This window comes from Geotrypetes seraphini, chromosome 7 (genome assembly GCF_902459505.1).
Source record: "Geotrypetes seraphini chromosome 7, aGeoSer1.1, whole genome shotgun sequence".
NCBI classification, from domain to species: Eukaryota; Metazoa; Chordata; class Amphibia; order Gymnophiona; family Dermophiidae; genus Geotrypetes; species Geotrypetes seraphini.
In genome coordinates, this window is record NC_047090.1 from 189795827 (window position 1) to 189816942 (window position 21116).

The 21116-nt window shown below is 44.6% G+C and overlaps 1 protein-coding gene across 2 annotated transcripts in view; it reads left to right on the forward strand.

The window, feature by feature from the left end:
• The window catches only part of SPTLC2 (serine palmitoyltransferase long chain base subunit 2), a 153769-nt gene that overhangs the window by 77467 nt on the left and 55186 nt on the right, over window positions 1–21116 (forward strand). For both annotated transcript variants that reach the window (XM_033952120.1, XM_033952121.1), the window contains exons 4-8: window positions 4808–4956; window positions 6414–6538; window positions 12795–12888; window positions 13055–13160; window positions 14481–14700. In XM_033952120.1, the coding sequence (XP_033808011.1) occupies window positions 4808–4956; window positions 6414–6538; window positions 12795–12888; window positions 13055–13160; window positions 14481–14700 (694 nt within the window). The remainder of the gene's footprint in view (window positions 1–4807; window positions 4957–6413; window positions 6539–12794; window positions 12889–13054; window positions 13161–14480; window positions 14701–21116) is intronic.

Consider the following 21116-nt stretch of genomic DNA (forward strand, 5'->3'; position numbering starts at 1 on the left):
AGCGTTGGTGGCCCTTAGGGAGGGTAGGGGTCGAGCGGGTGATGATCTTCTGGCTAGCCTGGACGGGAAAAAGCTTTTGATAAGGTGACTTGGCCTTATCTTTTTTGGGTGGTGCAACAATTTGGTATTTCTGGGCCCTTTCATCAGTGGATAAATCATTTTTTTACGTCCCCCCACGGCCCAGCTACTCATCAACAAGTGTCATACGGCATCTTTTTTGTTGTATAGGGGCACACGGCAGGGTTGCCCCTTATCCCCGCTTTTATTCATTCTATCCTTAGAGCCTTTTGCTCATAAAATTCAGACGTGTCCAGACATCTCGGGCATCAAGGTGGGTAATGAAGACTGCAAAATTACTCTCTTTGCGGATGATATGTTGTTGTTTGTGAGCAAGGCACGGGAGTCGATTCCCCGTTTGACTACCCTTATTGGGACTTTTGGTGCATTTTTGGGTCTCTGTATCAACTTTAGCAAATCAGAGGCCTTACCAGTCTCCTCCCCGTATGTCTCACGCTCTGATCCAGGTTTCCCATTCCGGTGGGCTAGTGGGGAACTTAAATATTTGGGAGTTTTCCTTAGTGCAGATTGGCCTGTTGTTTACCGCCCTAACATCTCTGACCGGTTAAAAACTTTACAGGATTACTGTGCTCATTGGGGAGACTTGCCTCTCTCATTGTCTGGTAGAATTGCCCTTGTGAAGATGGTTTTAGTCCCTAAGCTCCTCTTCCCTTTACAGATGATCCCTCTTTAGATTAAGTCTGCGGATGAACATTCTTACCGGTCTTTTATTGGTTCTTTTATTTGGCATAATAACGAGCACGAATAAGCTGGCGGGTGCTTACTCAGAGTTGAGATAGGGGGGGAATGGCTCTGCTGGACCTGCGCTTATATAATGTTGCTGCCCTGATTCGCTGGATTCATGAGCTCTTTACCGCTGAACCTCGCTTTGCCCCAGGGGACTTGTTTGACTTTTGGACGGCTCCGTACTGAGCGTTAGTATGCTTGACTTGCCCTCAGTGGCGGCGTCCCCACTTGGGTCTTGCCTCGGTTTGGTTATCCCCCTTACACAGTGCTGCAGTGGTGGCGACATCAGATTGCTCAGGGTAACTGGGCTTTTCAGATGATCAGCCATAGTCCTGACTTCCCCCCCGGGCATGGGATCCACGGGGGGTGTTGAGGCGCAGTTTGGTTCTTGTTTTTGCATGGGACATGTGTCTTCGTTGGGCTCCAATCCTTTTGTTTTTCCCTCCTTTGACACTCTTCGCACCACCTGGGTCTTGCCTTGCATGCCTTTTTTTGCATATCTCCAGTAGAGGCATTTTTACATGGCCAACCTCCGCTGTCACCCGGGGGGGGGGGCGGCTCTTTTTTACGGGTGGACCAGATCTTCCTGTTCCCTCAGCTCTCAATTCTTTATCTTTTTGGTACCAGACTGCACAGGCAGAAAGGGAGGGCATCCATCTGCCTAGGCTGGCTACTAAGTGGTCTGGGGAGTTGGGGGAGGACATTACCTCGGGGGAGCTCCAGGCCTGTTTCTCCAACATCACCACTGGAGTACGCAATGCACAGTTGCAGGAACTCCAGTTTACCCGGCTCAGAGGGTTGCAAGCTGGCTTATGGGACTCTGCGGATTGCATAAAATGTGTGTGCGCATCTGGGACTCTATTACACATGCTCATTGAATGCCCGATCTTGGGCGTTTACTGGAACGGGGTATTGGATTTCCTCATCCAGATCCTGGGGATGCCAGTCCAGTAGTCTTATCGTATTTTGGTTCTGGGCCATGAAGTGGAGTTTTTGGATCAGGGCTTCACGGCTGCTCAGTGGTGTTTTGTCTATGTTGCCCTTCTTGTAGCTAAACGGGGTGTACTCCGCAAGTGGATAGATGCAGAACCCCCGGAGTTGATAGGATGGAAACGGGCACTTTGAGAAATGGCCCATTGGGAGTTGCGGGGTTTGGAGGGGCCCGTTCGGCTGCCCCTCTGTGATGCTACCTTGTTCATCTCTTTTTCTTTCTTCCTTCTTTTTCTTCTTTTCTTTCTCCTGTTGCTGAGGGGGGGGGCGCGGATGTGGGGTGTGGATGGGGGGAGTGGTGGGGTTTATGTCTTGTTTGGCTGTGGGGGGTTTCTTCTTTGGGAAAATAGAGAGAGTACGCTGACAGATTGTGTTGCTTTCTACAGGTTGCTCTGTGTGTCCTAGGCCCTGCTGGGTACTGGCTGGTTTATTGTTGGGTGGGGAGGGGAGGGCTCGCCCCTCATCCGAATTGGCTGGTATATTTGTTCTTGTCTCCTCTGCTCTTTCTACCACTTATGAGCTGGACTAATTGCTGTATTTGCTATGTTCTTGGATACTGCTTGTTTGTATTGGCATTGTTTGTTTGCTTCTTCAATAAAAAAACGTTTCAAACCAAAAAAAAAAAAAAAGAATGAAAGAAAGAAAGAAATTATTTAACTAGCAGCATAGACAAATTGATAATTTAGCAGCAATAACAAAGTGAAAAGAGGTGGTGAGAAGATTATAAACTAAAGATAATTTAAGAATGACAGAAATTATTTAACCAAGTATTTTGAAAAAAGATAAGTTTTCAGTTGAGTTCTGAAATGTTTATAAGAAAAGGCTCCAAGCAATAGCAATCAAAATTCTCTCATGTGAAGTTGCTTGGAATGCTAAAGTATGGTGCAGAAATTTCTTGCTTTTACAGCCCTGTACTGATGGAAAGGTAAACAGGGCATGAGATTTTCTACTATTTTTATGCAATGCTATAGAGAATCTATTAACCATATCAAATGGAGCGGTACCATACATAACCTTATAGCAAAAGCAACCCAACTTAAAGAAAACACAAGTCTCCATTGGCAGCCAATGCAACTCACAATATTTTGTAAACAGATATGTCTCCTAAATTCCACATAGGAGTCAGAAAGCATAAGCAGATGTTCCAGATCCTTACCCCAAATGTTGCCTGATATGAAAAAAGATTTTGATGATGCTTTTTAAATTTACATCCTCTAACAGGCGGAAAACCAAAATTCAAATATGAATTTCTCCTGTGTCTGTTGGTTGCCAAAGAAAAAAGTTCAATTAGATATTTGGGAGATAAACCAAACAAAGCTTTGAAGCAGAAGGAACCAAACTTAAACTTCACCTGTGCCTCCATTGGTAGCCAATGCAGTACCGCATTGTTGGCAGCAAAGGCCCTATAGTGGCTTTCTCACAAGGTACTGTATTTCGGTCTCACGGTCAGGGTTCGGATGAGTGGGAGAGATGGAAGGATCGCAGGGCGACTAGGGCTTATTTTCAGGAATAGGGTTTATATTAAGACCTACCCAGAAAATCATGCTAGGGCTTATTTTCGGGGAAACACGGTAGTATAGTTGCCGGAGAATGTGTGGCACAGGGGTTAGAGCTACAGCCACAGGACCTGATGCTGTGGGTTCAAATCCCTCACTGTTCCTTGTGACCCTGGGTAAGTCACTTACCGTATTTTCCCATGTATAGGCCGCAAGAAATGCCAATTTAAGTTTTAGAACTCTTAGATAAGCCGCCCATGTTACTAGCCGCGGCTTATCTAAGAGTTTTAAAACCACATGGGGCGGCCTATACATCCCTCCCCCCCAGGTAAATACCTTGACAGCTGCCTCCCGCCTCCTTCAATGTCATGGCTGCGGTGCAGGGCAGGAGCGATGTTTTCAGCATCCAGCCAGCCCCACAGCTTCCTCAATGCCAGCATCAGTTCTTGGGAGACTTGTGAGTCCCGCGAGAGCTAACGGCAAGCATTGAGGAAGCAGCACGGGGCTGGCTGGATGCTGAAAACATCACTGCTGCCCTGCACTGCAGCTGCGACATTGCAGGAGGCAGCTGGCAACCGTCCAGAAGGGAGATCCAGGTACGGGGGACTCGCAGTACGAGTACGGGGGACTGCTGTACTAATGGGGCAGCTTATCTACGATGTCTTTAGATAAGCCGCCCCATATAAGGAAGCCACACCCATGGCTTCAGATTGTAAAACCCATGTATAGGCCGCGGCCTATACATGGGGAAATACAGTAATCCCCTGATTGTCCCAGGTACACTAGATAAGAGTTTGAGCCCACCAGGACAGATAGGGAACTATCATAAAGTACCTGAATGTAAAACCACTTAGGATATAAGTAGTATATAAATAAGAATAAATGTGGTAACAGCAATTAACGTAGCTGGGTTTAAAAAAGGTTTGGGCAGGTTTCTGGAGGAAAAGTCCATAGTCTGCTATTGAGACAGACATGGGGAAGGCACTAATTGCCATGGGATTGGTAGCATGAAATGTTGTTACTATGGGGGTTTCTGCCAGGTATTTGTGACCTGGATTGGCCTCTGTGGTAGCAGGGTATTGGGCTAGATGGACCATTGGTCTGACCTAGTATGGCTATTCTTATGTTTTTATGTAATAGCTTTAATGTGTAGGGAAAAAAATGGGGCTTTGCCTGTTGGTACATGATACAGGAAAACTGATATTGTAGTATTGCTGCTGATAGTCTTCAATGGTTTCTGCATTTTTTTGTCAAATTTGATAGTATCAAATTTGATTAGTAGTCAACAATTTTATCAATATTTTGTTCCTTTGGAAAGGGATACATGAAACATAAACACTAGAATGGCACATACGGGGCATAAATCCCAGAGGTATTTGCATATATGGGGTGCAATTGCAGAAATTGTTCTTGTACTATGTAATAAATACAAAGCTGCTTAGAGCATAGATGTTGCTGTAGTGTTTTTCTTTGGGTATGAGCTCATAATGTGACCATATGGTGGTGTTGGTACACAGGTATACAGGGAAGGTGATACGGGGAGTAATTAACATGGGCTCCTACAACTATCTGGGATTTGCACAGAACGCAGGTGTGTGTGAAGAAGCCGCAGCCAAGGTCCTGAAGCAGTATGGGGCTGGTGTGTGCAGCACCAGACAAGAGATGGGTGAGTGATTGTCTTTGCTGTCTGCAGTGCTTTTCCTACATCTGCTGCAGGAGAGACCACTGACCTTTTGCTTTCTAAGTGCTGTGCTGTCTTGCTAAATATTGCTGCTCTCCAGAGAGACGCTGTAGCTTGGCTATGTAAGAAACGCTGTGACATTTGACTTCTGCTTGGGTCCATTTTCAAATGGAGTTATGTGGTCCCTGGTGATTGGTGAACCTATATTTCTGCTGTATGTGCATTTTTAGGTGCTATAGATGTATTGTCAGCCCCTACTAACTGTTCCATTGTTGTCCATATAGTGGAGGGCAGAGTGACTATATAGTGGCAATATTCAGCTGCTGTGTAGATTAGTTTAGGGTTGCCGAATAGCAATGATAGTCGCTGTACTATACACATGTATTCATTTAAGCACTAGTGCTGCTGAAAATTGACCCCACTATTTATATGCGCAGCTTACATGGCATACAGAGCTGGAAATGTATTTGTGTTTCATGACATTCCTTATCCTCCAAATTTCTTTCAGAGGAGTCTTTTGTAGGATCTGCGATACCTATTAAATGGAAGGGTAAAGACTTAATTGGGATCATCCTCAACTCTGGCAAACCTGGTATAAAATACCAAGCAACACAAAAAGGAGCAGAGAAGATCAGGCCATCAAGCTTGGAAAATCACTTTAATGGCAACCATGCAAAGTAGAAATTAAAATGGACCCAACACAGACCATGTTTTGGCTAAAAAGCCGACATCAGAGGTCCTCAGAAAGAATCCACTGCACAAGTTTTGACCATTTATCAAGTGAATTCTTTTTGAGGACTCCTGATGCAGACTTTTTAGCTGAAATACGGTCCGTGTCAGGTCCATTTTTAGCCTCTACTTTGCACGGTTGCCATTAAAGTGATTTTTCAAGTTTGATGGTCTGGTCTGCTGTGTTCCTTCATGATTGGTGCAGAGTTGCTGCTTCCCTTTCCTTGATAAAATACCAAACACCAGGTTTAATAATGGTCAGCAAACAAGTTGAATATGAAGCTCTGGTTATGTAATATAACTCTGGTGGTACATGCTCACAAAAGTGATTGTTTTGAATAAATTATTTCTCCTGGACATCCAGAGACTTGGGTTCCTCTTTGTGTTTTCATACCACGACTTTGTCCGTGAAACATTGGTCCTTCTTCTTTGCTTATGTAACATAACTCTTATACAAGTTAGGAGGCATTGATTGATTAGCAATTAGCAAGAGCTTTTCCATACTGGACTTCCACAATTCAAATAGTCCCAGCTGAATCATCACTCTGAGAGCCTCGGTGACTGCCATATCTCTGCCTAACCAAGAGTATTGTCAGCACTAAGTAGTTTTGCTGCTGCTGCCAAATTCCCCAGTGTTAAAATAAATGAACAAATGTCAGATCTTGCTTTTCCATACAGTAATTGAAAACTCTGTTTTTCCTGGTTTGGTGTAGGAAACCTGGATAAGCATGCAGAGTTGGAGAAACTGGTGGCCAGGTTCCTAGGGGTGGAGGCAGCTATAAACTATGGCATGGGGTTTGCGACCAATTCAATGAACATTCCTGCCCTGGTCAGCAAGGTATGTTGGAAAGAGCTTTCCTCTTCTGCCACTAACAAAGAACTACAGCTCGGCTATTTGAAATGGCTTCATTATAGCAGTATGGATAAAATTGTGTGGTAGCTGTTACTCCACTTTTAGAGATAATAGAAAAAGAAAATGAAGATAATATATTTCTATTGGACTTACTACTCCAGGTTTCAAAAGAGACTGAAGACTTTCCTTTTTGAGAACATATACTCCATCGATACTTATCAAGTATGCTCTTTCACCCTTCTAGAAACCACAAGAGCTCCCTCCCCAAACTCTACATAACATAATCACACCAATCTACTTGAATCTAACTCAAACTGCTGTACTGTAATTCTAATGACAGCTCAATGTTCCCCTCTGTTGAATGATTACTACATCTCCTATCTCCGCTAACTTCATTGTTGAAACTCCTAAACCTAATGTCAACTTCTTGATTTGTAAGTCGCCTTGAACCTAGATAGGCATAGAGCAGTGGTCTCAAACTCAAACCCTTTGCGGGGCCACATTTTGGATTTGTAGGTACTTGGAGGGCCGCAGAAAAAATAGTTAATGTCTTATTAAAGAAATGACAATTTTGCATGAGGTAAAACTCTTTATAGTTTATAAAACTTTCCTTTAACAGTTAAAAGGAAAGATAAAAACAAGGGGCTATAGGGCTATATCAAATTAACATGACAGGTCATGGACCTGATGGGCCGCCGCGGGTGCGGACTTCTGGGCACGATGGACCTCTGGTCTGACCCAGCGGAGGCAAATTCTTATGTTCTTATATATAAACTATAAAGAGTTTTACCTCATGCAAAATTGTAATTTCTTTAATAAGACATTAACTATTTTTTCTGCGGCCCTCCAAGTACTCTATTTTTTTCTGCAGCACTCACATTTAAAGTTCAATATCTTTTCTTTCTCAAAACTGGCACATTTCAATTAGAGAATGACACGGTGGCGGTTTACCCGCGGCCACCGCATTTTAGCCGCGGGTCACCCGCCGAAAACGGGGAAGAAAACTAGCAGTCGCTGCGGCGACGGGGACAAGGCCATTCACCGCCCGCGGGGCGGTGAATGGTCTTGTCTCCGCAGTGAGGTATCAAGGATCGCGCGGTCCCCGCAGCCACCGCCCGCCCGCCCGTAGCATTTAGCCAGCTCCCTCCCTCCACCTCACCTTAAATTTCGAGTTTTCCGGCTTCCTTTTTTCCGAGCCGCACGTGTTCAAAAATCCGTGCACGCGCGGCTGCGCGAGTCAATCAATCTTCTCCTCTGACGCAACCGGAAACAGGAAGTTGCAGGAGAGGAGAAGTTTGATTGACTCGCGCAGCCGCGCGTGCATGGATTTTTGAACACGTGCGGCTCGGAAAAAAGGAAGCCGGAAAACTCAAAATTTAAGGTGAGGTGGAGGGAGGGAGCTGGCTAAATGCACGGCTTTTTGAACGCGTGCGGCTAGGGAAAAAGGAAGCCGGCAAACTCGGAACGAATATAAGGTGAGGTGGAGGGAGGGTGGGGGCTGCTGGACCATTCTTCATTACTTTGCCATACTAATTCCATTCTATGTTAGGTGCCACGGACTCAGATTCGAGTCCTAGCGATGATGAGTTAAAGATCCCAAAAGAAGCCAACTTCTAAATCCAGTGGTTAGAGCTACACTACACTCCTTGTGACCCTGGGCAAGTCACTTAATCCCTATTGCTTCTGACACAATGGGCAGTTCCAAAGACCAAGACTGGCCAGTGTCAAAGACAGGATGCTGAGCTTGATAGACCCTTAGTCTCCACTGTTTTTAGTGATCAACAAAGTTCTATGTTTCTATAATCACCCTAATTCTGTTATCATTGGACTAGATATTCAAAATGATTTAAATGGCCAGGACAGGCTCCTGGCTGTTCAAATCATCTGTCCAGGGCTAACCAGGCATTTTCAATCTTCATGTTCAGCCCAAATGGTGTCACACAATTCAGCAAAAATACCCAATGTTGTTCCTCATAATTTAAATATTGCTCATAGAAGGAACAACATTGGGTATTTTTGCAAATGGAAGTTGGAGGGTTAATTCCCTTGAAACAGCCAATTGAGTGAAACATGAATTCATGCTGGGACACAAGATAGGTTGAATTTGTTTTGAATTTAAAAAGAAAAATGATAAATGAAGAATACTATAATGGCAAGAAAATATAATGATAAAACAGCAACTAATTTTGCCTATTTTTATATATTAAAAAAGTACTACATAAGGTGAATGTCCATATTGCTGTCTGTTGTTCTGCTGAGCACTGGCATTGAAACAGCAAAATGCATTTATTGCATACTTGTCCTCTGTCGGAAACATTATGGTGGTATATTAGTTGTGTTAATAAAAATTTATAAACAAAGCCCTGCCAGCTGAACATCTCTTTCTCTAGTTCAGCAGCAGGAACTTTGATTTATAAGAATGGAATACGCTAAATATTAGAGTACTAAGGCTTATATGGATGCTGCGGGGACGGTGACGGGGCGGTGAATGGGATGGCAGTGGCGGTGACGGGGCGGTGAAAGGGATGGCAGTGACGGTGACGGGGCGGTGAATGGAATGGCGGTGACGGGGCGGTGCAGAGGATGGTGGGCCGGGGACGTGGCGGTGACGGGGACAGATTTTTTCCCCGTGTCATTCTCTAATTTCAATCACTAAATTGAAAATAAAATCATTTTCCTACCTTTGTTTGGTAATTTCATCAGACTCTGGTTGCACTTTATTCTTCTGACTGTGCATCCAATACTTCTTCCCTTCTTTCAGCCTCCTGTATGCTTCCTCTCCTCCAGACCTCATTCCCTCCCCCAACTTTTTCTTTCTTTCTCTATGTCTGTCTTTCTCTGATTCCGTGCCCCATTTTTTGCTTTGTTTCTGGTTCAAGTTTAGTTTATTATTAGTTGGCTTGTTCAATCGCTTAATCGGATTTCTAAGCGATGTACAATAAAATATACATTCATAAGGAAACAAAAACATTACATACACTTAATTATAATATAAACAAAAGGTAAGAGGGGATGAAATACATTTTTTATAGTAAAGAAAGAACATACAGGGGAAATACAAAAGGAAGTTGAAAAAACAAGAAAAAGCAAAATAATTCACTAAAATAACACTTTATAATAAAATTTAATTAATTTGCAAATGCATCTTTAAACAGAAAGGTTTTTAATTCGCTTTTAAATTTCCCAAACACCTTCTCCTCCCGTAAAAACATGGGAAGCGCATTCCAAATCTGGGGTGCTGTACATGAGAAGATAAATTGTCTTCTTGTACTAATAATTTTTAGCGAAGGAATTGATAAAAGGTTCCGTTCACTAGATCGTAAGGTTCTTTTAACTGAATATGGGATAAGTAACCTAAATAAAAATGCTGGAGTCTTATTTTCTAATGTTTTAAAAATAATTGTACATAATTTATGAGTAATTCTATGAATGACTGGAAGCCAATGAGCCTTTTTAAGGAGTGGTGTCACATGATCAAATTTTTTAGATTTTGTTATTAATTTAATTGACGCATTTTGAATTATTTGTAATCGTTTAATTTCTTGTAAAGCAATTCCTGTAAATAATGAATTGCAATAATCGATTTTAGACATCACCAGAGAGTGAATAAGAATATTAAGTGCTTTGGGACAGAGGAATTTAGAAATAGATCGAATTTTACGCAACCTATAGAAGGTAGTTTTCACAATACTACTAATGTGATCATGATAATTAAGTTTATTATTAAAAATTACTCCTAGAATTTTAGTATTTCTAACTAATTGAAGAGGAACATTTTGAATCAAAATAGGAGCAACTAGAGAAAAACTTTCCTTCCAAGGAAAAAGCATGATATTTGTTTTTTTGATATTGAGGGCCAATCTGTTTTTGTCCAGCCAATGATGAATTTGCTCAAGTTTTTCATTAATTGTCAAAATTTCATTTATGTTGTTATTGTTTAGGGGGTACAATAACTGTATATCATCAGCATAGGCAAAAACATGAAATCCTATAGATTGACATAATGTACCCCCTCCTTCTTTCTTTCTTCCTTCCTTCCTCCGTGCCCCATTTTTTGCTTTTTTTTCTGGCTCCCTGTCCCCACCCCACCTTCTTTCTTTCTTTCTTTCTTCCTTCCTTCCTGCCCTCCCCATGCCACCGCCGCCGCGGAATAGGCTGCTGCTGCTGCCGCTATCGGGAACAGGCCATCTCCCTGCTTCTCTTCTGCACGGGGCCGACCAACTTTCGCCGCCCGACGTCAATTCTAACGTCGGAAAGGACGTTCCGGGCAGCCAGGCAGCGATTGGCTAGCCAGAACGTCCTCTCGACGTCAGAATTGACGTCGGGCCGCGAGAGTTGGTCGGCCCTGCAGGGAAGAGAAGCAGGGAGATCAAAGAACATGGTGCCAGCCTGATCCCCGATGGCAGCAGTGAGAAGGGAAGGGAAGCAGGTTGGGCACCACTGCTCTAGACAAGCCGCTAGCCGCATTCTAGGGAGAACAGTGGACTGCCCCCCCCTTGGTACACCACTGGAGCAGCAGTATGTCTGGCCGGCTCGTTCGTTCAAAGCCGCAGGTGGCGGCTCCTTGCGAGATCCGCACCTGCGTCTGAAGCCTCTCTGATGTTGTGACATCAGAGAGGCTTCCGATGCAGGAGTGGATAGCGCAAGGAGCCGCCAACCCGCGGCTTTGAACGAACGAGCCGGCTGCTGCTCCAAAAGGAAGAGAATGATGCCTCCAGACCGCGGGCCGCAAATAAAACCTGGAGAGCCACATGCGGCCTGCGTGCCGCATGTTTGAGACCGCTGGCATAGAGCAACCCAGAAATGGAAGATTAGATTACATTAGATTTTTATTAGCTTTCAAAAGCAAATGATAACAAACAGAATATATAAGTGAAACATTAAAGGATTTCAAAGATAGTCTTGCAGGGAAAGGTGTTGGCGGGGGGGGGGGGGGGTTAAGAAACAAGGATGGGTAATCAGAGGGTGACAATTTTATGGTTTATAATATGATAGGAAACTCAGATCTTTAAGTCCTATGTGGTAGGAATCAAAATATTTAATAATTTTAACTTCAAAGGTCTTAACATTCTTGTATTATTTTAAAATGTCCTTTTAATATTCTGACCATAAAGTTATTGATGGTTTTCTCTAGTCTTGCAACGTGCTCTCTCCCATGAAGTATTGCCCTGTTACCTACGTGTTGCCTTTGCAAGTTCATTCTTGCCTTTAGCATCTAGCCTCCCCATTATTTTTTTAAGAGACAGGTTATGATTATTAATATATGTAGGTATATTGTTTTGCACTTTTGTTAGTTTTGAAAATTTAATAAAGATTAAAAAAAAAGACAGGTCAAATGCTAAAGACAAGGATCAACCTACATAACTTTGTCTTGTTTACTAAACAAAAGATACTCCTTGCAGTGTTCACGAATTCCATGCACAGGGATTATTCCGTTTGTCAAAGAGTGCTTCCTGCTGCAAGTCTTATTGACCTAAGCCAGCAATTCCCAGCCCCTTCATTTTATTTCGGAAAGCTCTGAAAACTTTCTTGTTTACTAAACACTTTGGAATCTAAGCCATTCCAGATTACGTTCTTCTTCTATATTTATGTACTGTACTTACATTATTGTAAACTGAGTCGAGCATCTTTTTGGCTGAAGACCTGGTCTATATAATTTAAGTTTACTTTAGTTTTCACTATGGCAGAACTGCTAAAATATTTTTTTCATACACTGAGGAACTCCTCTCCCCACAAGTTCTATTCAGCTTTTCCTCTTCCCCTCCCCATGTCATCATGGTGTACCTCTTTCCTTCTGCCCATCCCTGTAGTCCAGCATCTCTGGTCTCTTGCCCTCCCCCTCTCTCAATTTCCTTGTGTTGTTTTAGAGGGGCCTACTTTTGCTTTAGTTTACCAAAGAACTCCATACCCATACTGCCTGAGCAGCAAGAAGTCGGTGGTGTGCGTCAGCTGCTGATGCTAGCACTCCTGCACATGCTTAATTCATGCTGCTAAACTGCTTATGTGGGACTGCTGGTAGCAGCTGAAGCACACTGCCAACTTTCTCACTTGCAGAATCCAGTTTGGAAATGACTGACCCAACAAAGCTGGCCGGGGAGAATGTAATTGATTCATTAGGATAAGTGGTCCAGAGAATAATTTGCACCAACCTTATTTAGTCATTTTAAGGACAAAACAATTTTAAATATCAAAAGAAATTCAGTGTGGATCCATTTTGATGTGTGCATGTCCTTTGACTTAGGGTTGCCTGATATTGAGTGATGAGCTAAACCATGCATCACTTGTACTGGGAGCAAGACTGTCAGGAGCAACGATTCGCATCTTCAAACACAATAGTGAGTATTAGGGTCTTAATAGTATGACATTAAAGCCTATACACAAAGTAACCAAGGCTGGGGATAAATGATGTGACGTTAAGGAGCAAAGTAAATGTGCTAGAGGTTACAGAGAAGTGTCTAGGTGCTGCATGATGGAATCCTACCACTGCATTTTGTTGCACAGATATGACAAGCCTGGAGAAGTTACTGAGAGATGCGATTGTACATGGCCAACCTCGCACACACAGGCCCTGGAGAAAGATCCTAATCATAGTGGAAGGAATTTACAGGTATAAAGCTTAAATTCACACACCTTGCAGGGGAGGAAGCTGTATAACGATGAAAGCCTACATCTTTTGTCTCCCTTTAATGGAGAGCTTTACTTAGCCCTTGCCTTCACATTAACTGAAAGAAGAAAAGGTGCCACTGCCATGAAAATGCTATTTTTGATTATGTCTGTAGCATTACATTTACACAGAGGTAAGGCTTTGCAACTAGTCCAATATCTTTAACCATACAGGGAAGGGCAGGTTTACCCATGTTCTCCACTCCTTGTGTTACAAGTTGTAGGTGGGCAAGGGGAACAGTCTTGACATTACATTACATTAGTGATTTCTATTCCGTATTACCTTGCTGTTCAAAGCGGATTACATAAGAATTGTCATATTAGGAAATACATAAGGAATAGTTTGAACATTTTCTAAGAAGTAGATAGTATTGTAGGTAAAGCTTGGGACAGATCTGGTTGTGTTATATTGGTTTTATGTATTTTTTGAAGGGTAGGGTTTTTGTTTCTTTTTTAAAGGTTTTGTAGTCTGTGGTCCAAATCAGCAGATTGGTGAGTTGTCTGTCCAGTTTCGCTGCTCTAGTGGCCAGTAGAGTGGCGAAACTGGACAGACAACTCACCAATCTGCTGATTGAACCAGAACACAAGCCAATTAAGGGACTGCAGACCTGAGAATGCTGAAAAACCTGCACTGTGAATGATTGCTGTTAGCACTTGAAGTGCATTGCCTGATCTTTTTCCTGTCTCAACAAATTTTTAGTGCAGTTAGTATTTTGTGTTTATAATAATTTTTGTATTAGTGATCTTCCAAGGCAGTTTATAATAAATGCACAAAACAGTAAATACATAAGCAATGGAAAAAAGAATTAAAAACTAGGTTAAACAGAAGACAATGTGATTGAAAGACTTTATTTATACACCACTTATAGCCTAAGTGGTTTGCATTCAGATACTCAAGTATTTTTCCCTATCTGATCTGGTGGGCTCACACTCTAATGTACCTGGAGCAATGGGGGATTAAGTGACTTGGCCAGGGTCACAAGGAGCAGCATGGGATTTGAACCCACAACCTCAGGGTGCTGAGGCTGTAGTTCTAACCACTATGCCACACGCTCCTGTTATTGGCTTCAGGAATGTTCACACTTAACGAATTTGTGACCCTTCCAAGACATTTGGATGGTGGGAATAACTTACAGATCAGTCAGATGAATGCAGGAAAGTAACATCAAAATGTAGGCAGAGAATGAGGATTTTTTTGTTGCTGCCAGCTTTTTCCTGCTTGCTGGGCTCTTGACATTTACATCTTTTCTGGTTTCTCCACTAGTATGGAAGGGTCCATTGTTCGCTTGCCTGAAGTAATTGCCCTGAAGAAGAAATACAAAGCCTATCTATACCTGGATGAGGCCCACAGCATTGGGGCCCTGGGCCCCACTGGTCGAGGGGTGGTAGAATATTTTGGACTGAACCCCAAGGATGTGGATATTATGATGGGAACTTTCACCAAAAGCTTTGGCGCAGCTGGCGGTTACATTGGGGGTAGTAAGGTAAGAGTACACAGTAGCAAGACATTGAATGCAAAGTAACTAAGCACTCCATGGCTTTAAGGGATTTTAGGAGCTAATGTAATTGGTTTTTATGGCAATTGTAACATTATTCCTATGGGATCAAACCCATTCTCATTACTTAATGTGCATATGCGGCCACTGGGAACTTACTGCAAAAATTGGGGAGTTCATATAGATTATACATTCCTTTTACTGTGACTTATCCTTTCTTTTCGGACCGCTGTGCTTCCTCCTTATATGTTGAAGGGCTGGAGGGAATTTCTCACTGAATGATGGTTAATAAGCTGGTCTCAAACTGGAATAAAGCATGGGTAGCTTCTTGCCTTTCTTTAACAACTCTCCAGACCAGTATAGCTGAAATAGGAATCTTACAGATGGGTATATATCTTATCATTACCAACAGGTGGAGACTGAAACAAAACTTTGGAACTGTATATAATAAGATACTCCCCCTTATTCTCTCAGTCTTCTTTCAGTCTCCAGCAGGTGTGAGTGAGTTGTACCCATCTCCCTTGGTAGGGCTGTTGGAATTTGTTTAGGGCTTTTTGTCCCCATTTTGGTGCTGGATTGAGCTTGGGTGGACCCTGTTTAGTTAGGTCGCATATGGAGCAATGAGCACTTTATAACGGAAAAAGTGTTCATTGTGCTCCATACATGAGGCACTAGCGGCCGGGCTGTGTAAATGCTGTGGAGGAGCCTCATTGGCAGTGGGTGCCCGTGGCCAGAGCTCCCCACCGAAGGTGCCTCGCAAATCGGCCACTGAAAGTGGGAAAGCCCGGGCTTCTCCAGCTGCCCACAGAGGGATTTCCTCAGCCGACAACAGTAAGGGTAAAAAGGATTCCCTTACTGCCAAAGCAGCTGGGGATTCCCTATCAGCTGTTGCTGGCTTGCCTGCTTTAGCAGCTGGGACAGTTCAGGCTTCCTAGCTGCTACAGGCCCTGAAAGGGTTATTTTTAGTGGGAACTTTGCCAGCAAAGGCCTCCATTTTCTCTGCAGCCTCAGATGACCTTTGTGACCAGTCAGACTCTGTGCCTATGTGATCCCAGCTAGAAACCTCAGGAGAGGCAGAGACAAGGCTAAGGTAAAAGCTGTTCCTAAACCCCGCAAAGCCCATCAGCCGAGATTCCCTGTTTACACCAGGAAGGATCTGACTGAAGATGAGTTTCTTTCTGACCATTCAGAAGCAGAGGAGATGGAAACTCAGCCCAGCTCTGCAAGGTTTGTCTCCAAACCTGTGAATATTAGGTTTCGGCAAAATGCTCCCGTGAGAAAACCCTGCATTTACCCAACTGTCCACAGGGGGAGCCCAAGAGAGCCTCAGAACAGCACAGGCACACTGAGAGCAGGGGGTGGCTTTCCCCCTGAAAAGCCAGCTGCTTTCCCTTCAGAATCAGAGAGGACAAGGAAGGAAAAGGGTCCTCTCTCCAGTGCTCAGCAGCTAGCCAGAGCAACTTAATAATCTGGAACGCATGGAAGTAGAGAATGTAGCTCCTTGCCAGGAAGCTGAGGCCACACCTCAGGTGGAAGAAATGGAGGTTGGTGAACAGATATTTCCAGAACATGATGCAATGGAAATAGGTATTGCCTGCAAGGCTACTAACTTAAAAAACTGTGTTTTCTTTTTGGGGAGTTTTTTTTCCAAGCTTTAAAGTGAACTGTTTTTGTATGCTGTTTTGAAGTTTTGTATGGACAATTACCAAGGCTTGTGTTACAGCCTGCAGCTTAGTTAGAAAGAGTTGGGTTTTTTTTACTTTCTCCTTTTTGCTACCTGGGCTCACAGCATTACTGAGGCCCAGTGCAAGGCCTCAGGTGGGGGCAGGGCTCTTTAACTGGAAGGTTATAAAGGATTGTTGCTGTTGCTTTCTCAGTTTGTTTGATGAAGGAATGTTTTGGGGGGTTTTGTTTTAATTGCATTGCTTGTGAGTCCGGATGCAGTAACATACAGGGACTGAGAGCTGTTTCAATGAGGGAGAAGTAGAGAGCTGCACGGGAACGGGGATGACGGGAATCCCGCGGGTTCCCCCTTTGGGTCACGGGGATCCCGTGGGGACGCCCCCTAGGGTCGCGGGGATCCCGTGGGGACGCCTCCGAGGGTCGCGGGGTTCCTGCGGGGTTGGATCGCAGCGGGGTTGGTCGAGCCGCGAGGGTAGTCTCCTTCTCCTTACCTGCCCTGTCGCAGCACACAGCCGAACGGAAATCTTCCCGATGTCAGCGCTGACGTCGGAGGGAGGGCTTAAGCAAAGCCCTCCCTTCCTCCGACGTCAGCGCTGACATCAGGAAGACTTCCGGTCGGCTGTGTGCGGCAGGGCAGGTAGGGAGAAGGCAATGGCGAACGAAAGAGGGGGGAGGGGGCGGTCCGCCCCGAAGAATGTGCATAGCCGGTCAGGTCCCCCGATCGACCGACAACAGGCCCGGCCGACAAATCTCCCTGCCCTGTAGCCGCAAATCTAAATTACCTCTTACAGCAGCTTCACTACTCCAGCTGCTGTAAGAAGGTAATTTAGATTCGCGGCTACAGGACAGGGAGATTTGTCCGACTGGGCCTGTTCTGTTGTCGGTCGGGTGCAAAAGCGCCACAAAGGTGGAGGCAGGGAGGGAGGAAAGGTGGAGTGGAGAAGAAAAGACGCTTAAGGGGGGAGAAGGCCGCTGAAAGCACTGGGGAAGACAAAGGGGTGGAAAAGAACGCTGAAAGGACATGGGGTAAACGGGAGATGAGGGGGGGAAGGACCCTGAAAGCACTGGGGAAGACAAAGGGGTGGAGAATGCCACTGAAAGGACATGGGGAAGACAGAGGGGGGAGAAGGCCGCTGAAAGGACATGGGGAAGGCAGAGAGGGGAGAAGGATGCTGCCTGACAGGACATGGGGAAGATGGTGGGGGAGAAGGACACTGAAAGGAAATGGGGAAGAGGGAATGGGAAGAAGACGCTGGCAGGGAAGAAGACAGAGGTGCCAGACTATGGTGGGAGCGGAGGGAAAAAGATGGGTGCCAGACCAATTTGGGAGGGGGGAGAAAGGGAGAGGCACAGTAACAGAGCAAATGGAAGACACAGAGAGAAGAGAGGCAGTGGATGGAAGGAATTGAATGAGAACATGAAGAAAGCAGAAACCAGGCAATAAAGGTAGGAAAAAAATTATTATTATTTTTTTTTTTTTTTGCTTAAGGATAAAGTAGTATATTAGTTGTGTTGATAAAAATTTATAAACATTAGAGGCTCTGGTAGAAACCCGTTTACAAAGTATGTATTCTTCCCAATTAATATTTCCAAATTAATAAAGTCTTTTTGCTTATTTTTAAATGGGTTTCTACCAGAGCCTTTAATTCAGTAGCATAATTAAATGAAATAACTATTTCTGTAGTTTATAGGGACAGGTGGGGATGTAGGGGATTCCTCGCGGGGACGGGCGGGGACGGAGGGGATTCCTCGCGGGGACGGGTGGGGACGGAGGGATTCCTCGCGGGGACGGGTGGGGACGGGTGGGAGTCCTCACGGGGACGGGTGGGGACGGGTGGGACTTTGGCGGGGACGGGTGGGATTTCTGTCCCCGCGCAACTCTCTAGGGAGAAGTTTGTCAAGACCTCGGGTGGGAATATTTGTATGAAGACAAACTTGGCAGTTCTCTTGCCCCAGCTCAGGAGCAGAGAGCTGAGGGCCTCCTGAACTTTCTTTTGTGTTGTGTGAAGTAAAGCAGTAAAAGTTATTACACTGTGCTCAGTGAAATTAGCTCTCTTTTGAGCAAGGCCCAGTCTTAGGGTCAGAATAAGGCCTAGGCCCAGGTGAGGCCTAGCTGCAGGAAGCTGTGCCAAACTTGCTAAGGCACAGGGACTTTGTATATCCTGATATTGCTGACCAGGATTTTTGCTTTTAGTTTTTTCTTATTGTTTCTTGTTTGCCATTCTGATTTTGGTTTTGTGGAATAAAGAATCCTGGATAGGATTTGGACTAATTACCTGGTTTCCTCTTGACTGTTCTATTTGATACTTTGCCTGTGGGGACTGTCTCCTTATCGAGCAGCACGCCAGTGCAGTATTCCTGTGGTCCACTCGGGGCGCTATCAGCCTAGTCCAGGGCCCGGTGGCCACACCTTCCCCCTGTCTTGGAATAATAGGGGCAGGTTTCTGCTGAGTCCCCTGTTCAGGTAGTGGGGGTCCCATAGGGCCGCAAGGGGGTTGTTCCCCTGATTTATTTTTTGCATTGTGCAGAGCTTATTTTCAGGTGGCCAGGGGGGTCTTGGGGGGGGGAGGGGTTGTTCCCTCCATGCCCCCTGTGGCTTTGCCCCCCTCTACTCCTTTACCACTCCCTCATCCTCCTCGTCCAAGCGCCCGCAGGTGGCCTGGGACCAAGACTTGTGGTCTGAGGAGTGTCTGGACCTGGACCCTTGGGGAGACCTCCAGGATCCTCTTGAGGGGACGGCTGCTGGTAGCGGGGCCTCAGCTTTTCCGGCTATCGGCGAAGAGGCGTCCGTGCTGCGCCTTTTTCAGAGAGATGAGCTCCCAGATTTAATTCAGCAGGTCTCGGTGTTGTGTTTGGAGGAGACACTGCCTGAGAACCCGCGGGTGGGGGACCCTCTTCTCCGGAGGATCCGCTCTGCGTCCCACTCTTTTCCTATGCATCAGGATATTCGGGATATTATCCTGGCACAATGAAATACGCCGGAGGCGCCTTTTTATATTTCATGTTCCATGACTCATTTGTATCCCATCCCTGAGGGGGATAGAGGGCTACCCTGAAGTTGCAGGTGGTGGTCTCAGCCATTGCTAAATGGCTTACCATGCCCGTAGAGGTCGGTTTTGCCTTACGGGACTCTGAGGAGTGTAAGTTGGAGACCATCCTTAAACACAGTTTTGATGTCTTTGCCAATATTCTTGTTGTTTTGCTAGTTTCTTTTACTCTTTGTTATTAACCCATGCTTTCCTTTTAATTTGCAGGTTTTCACTGTTCCTTGCTCTCTCTGCTGCCGCAAAGTGGCAGCATGTTGTTGACCCCGCTCACAGCTTATCAGCTAGTATATGACCTTTAAAGTTCTCCTCCCTGTGGCACACTCCGCAAAGGCATGCACATAAGAAGCAGGTTATGCTTCTTATTGCGCTCCTTTGTGCATGTCCTAAGTGCGTGTCCATAATGATTTTTCTTACTTCAGTTTTTGGTAAGAACATAAGAATTTGCTGCTGCTGCTGGGTCAGACCAGTGGTCCATCGTGCCCAGCAGTCCGCTCCCGCGGTGGCCCCCAGGTCAAAGACCAGTACTACCTGCTTACATAATGGTTCAACAGGAACCCGTCCAACTTTGTCTTAAATCCTTGGAGGATGTTTTCCCCTATAACAGCCTCTGGAAGAGCTTTTCAGTTTTCCACCACTCTCTGGGTGAAGAAAAACTTCCTCACGTCTATTACAACTGTCCTTAATGACCTTCTTTTCCTCAGTTTTCAGTTTATTTCTACTGCTTCATTCCCCTACTTTGCCCTACTGCCATCTAATCACCCTTCCTAAGGTGCATCTAAATTCTACAGTCTCAGTGTACCCTTACCGCGAATCCCATGGCTGGTGACTCATTTGAGATTCCAGTGATTTGGGGAAGGCGTAACATCACACATCACTGCTCTTTTAAAGCTCACCCTTCGGTTCCCAACCATATTCAGGTAAAGATTATTCCTCCACATAACTGTAGCTACACCAAACACTAAATCCAATTCTATTACTTCTACTATGTTCACTCTTGCGTATGTCTGTAATTTTTAATAAACTGTATATCACTAATTATCTGTATATTGTAACTCGCTGATTGTCCAGCTCTCTTCAATGTGAACCGCCTAGAAGTCACATGATTATGGCGGTATAGAAGAATAAAGTTATTATTATTATTATTATCTTCAACTTAAACTTCTCAACTTTGGTCTAATTAATTCATGATCACTTAAATCCAAATACATTTACTTAACGATGTAATTGTTCAACATAAACTTGACCTTCTTTGCATAACTGAAACTTGGCTTTCAGACGGAGATGAGGCATATCTAGCCTGTCCTCCTGGCTTTACCTTTCACTACAATCATTGCTCTGGCAAAAGGGGTGGTGAAGTAAAAACATAAGATTTGCCAGCAGTCCGCTCACACGACAGCCCTTAGGTCAAAGACCAGTGCCCTATTTTAGTCTAGCCTTACCTACTTATGTTCTGTTCCAGCAGGAACTTATCCAACCTTTTCTTGAATCCCTGAAGGGTGCTTTCCCCTATAACAGCCTCTGGAAGAGCGTTCCAGATTTCTACCACTCTCTGGGTGAAGTAGAACTTCCTTACGTTTGTACGGAATCTATTCCCTTTTAACTTTAGCAAGTCCCTCTGGTTCTCTTCACCTCGGAGAGGGTGAACAATCTCTTTTTCTCTACTAAGTCAATTCC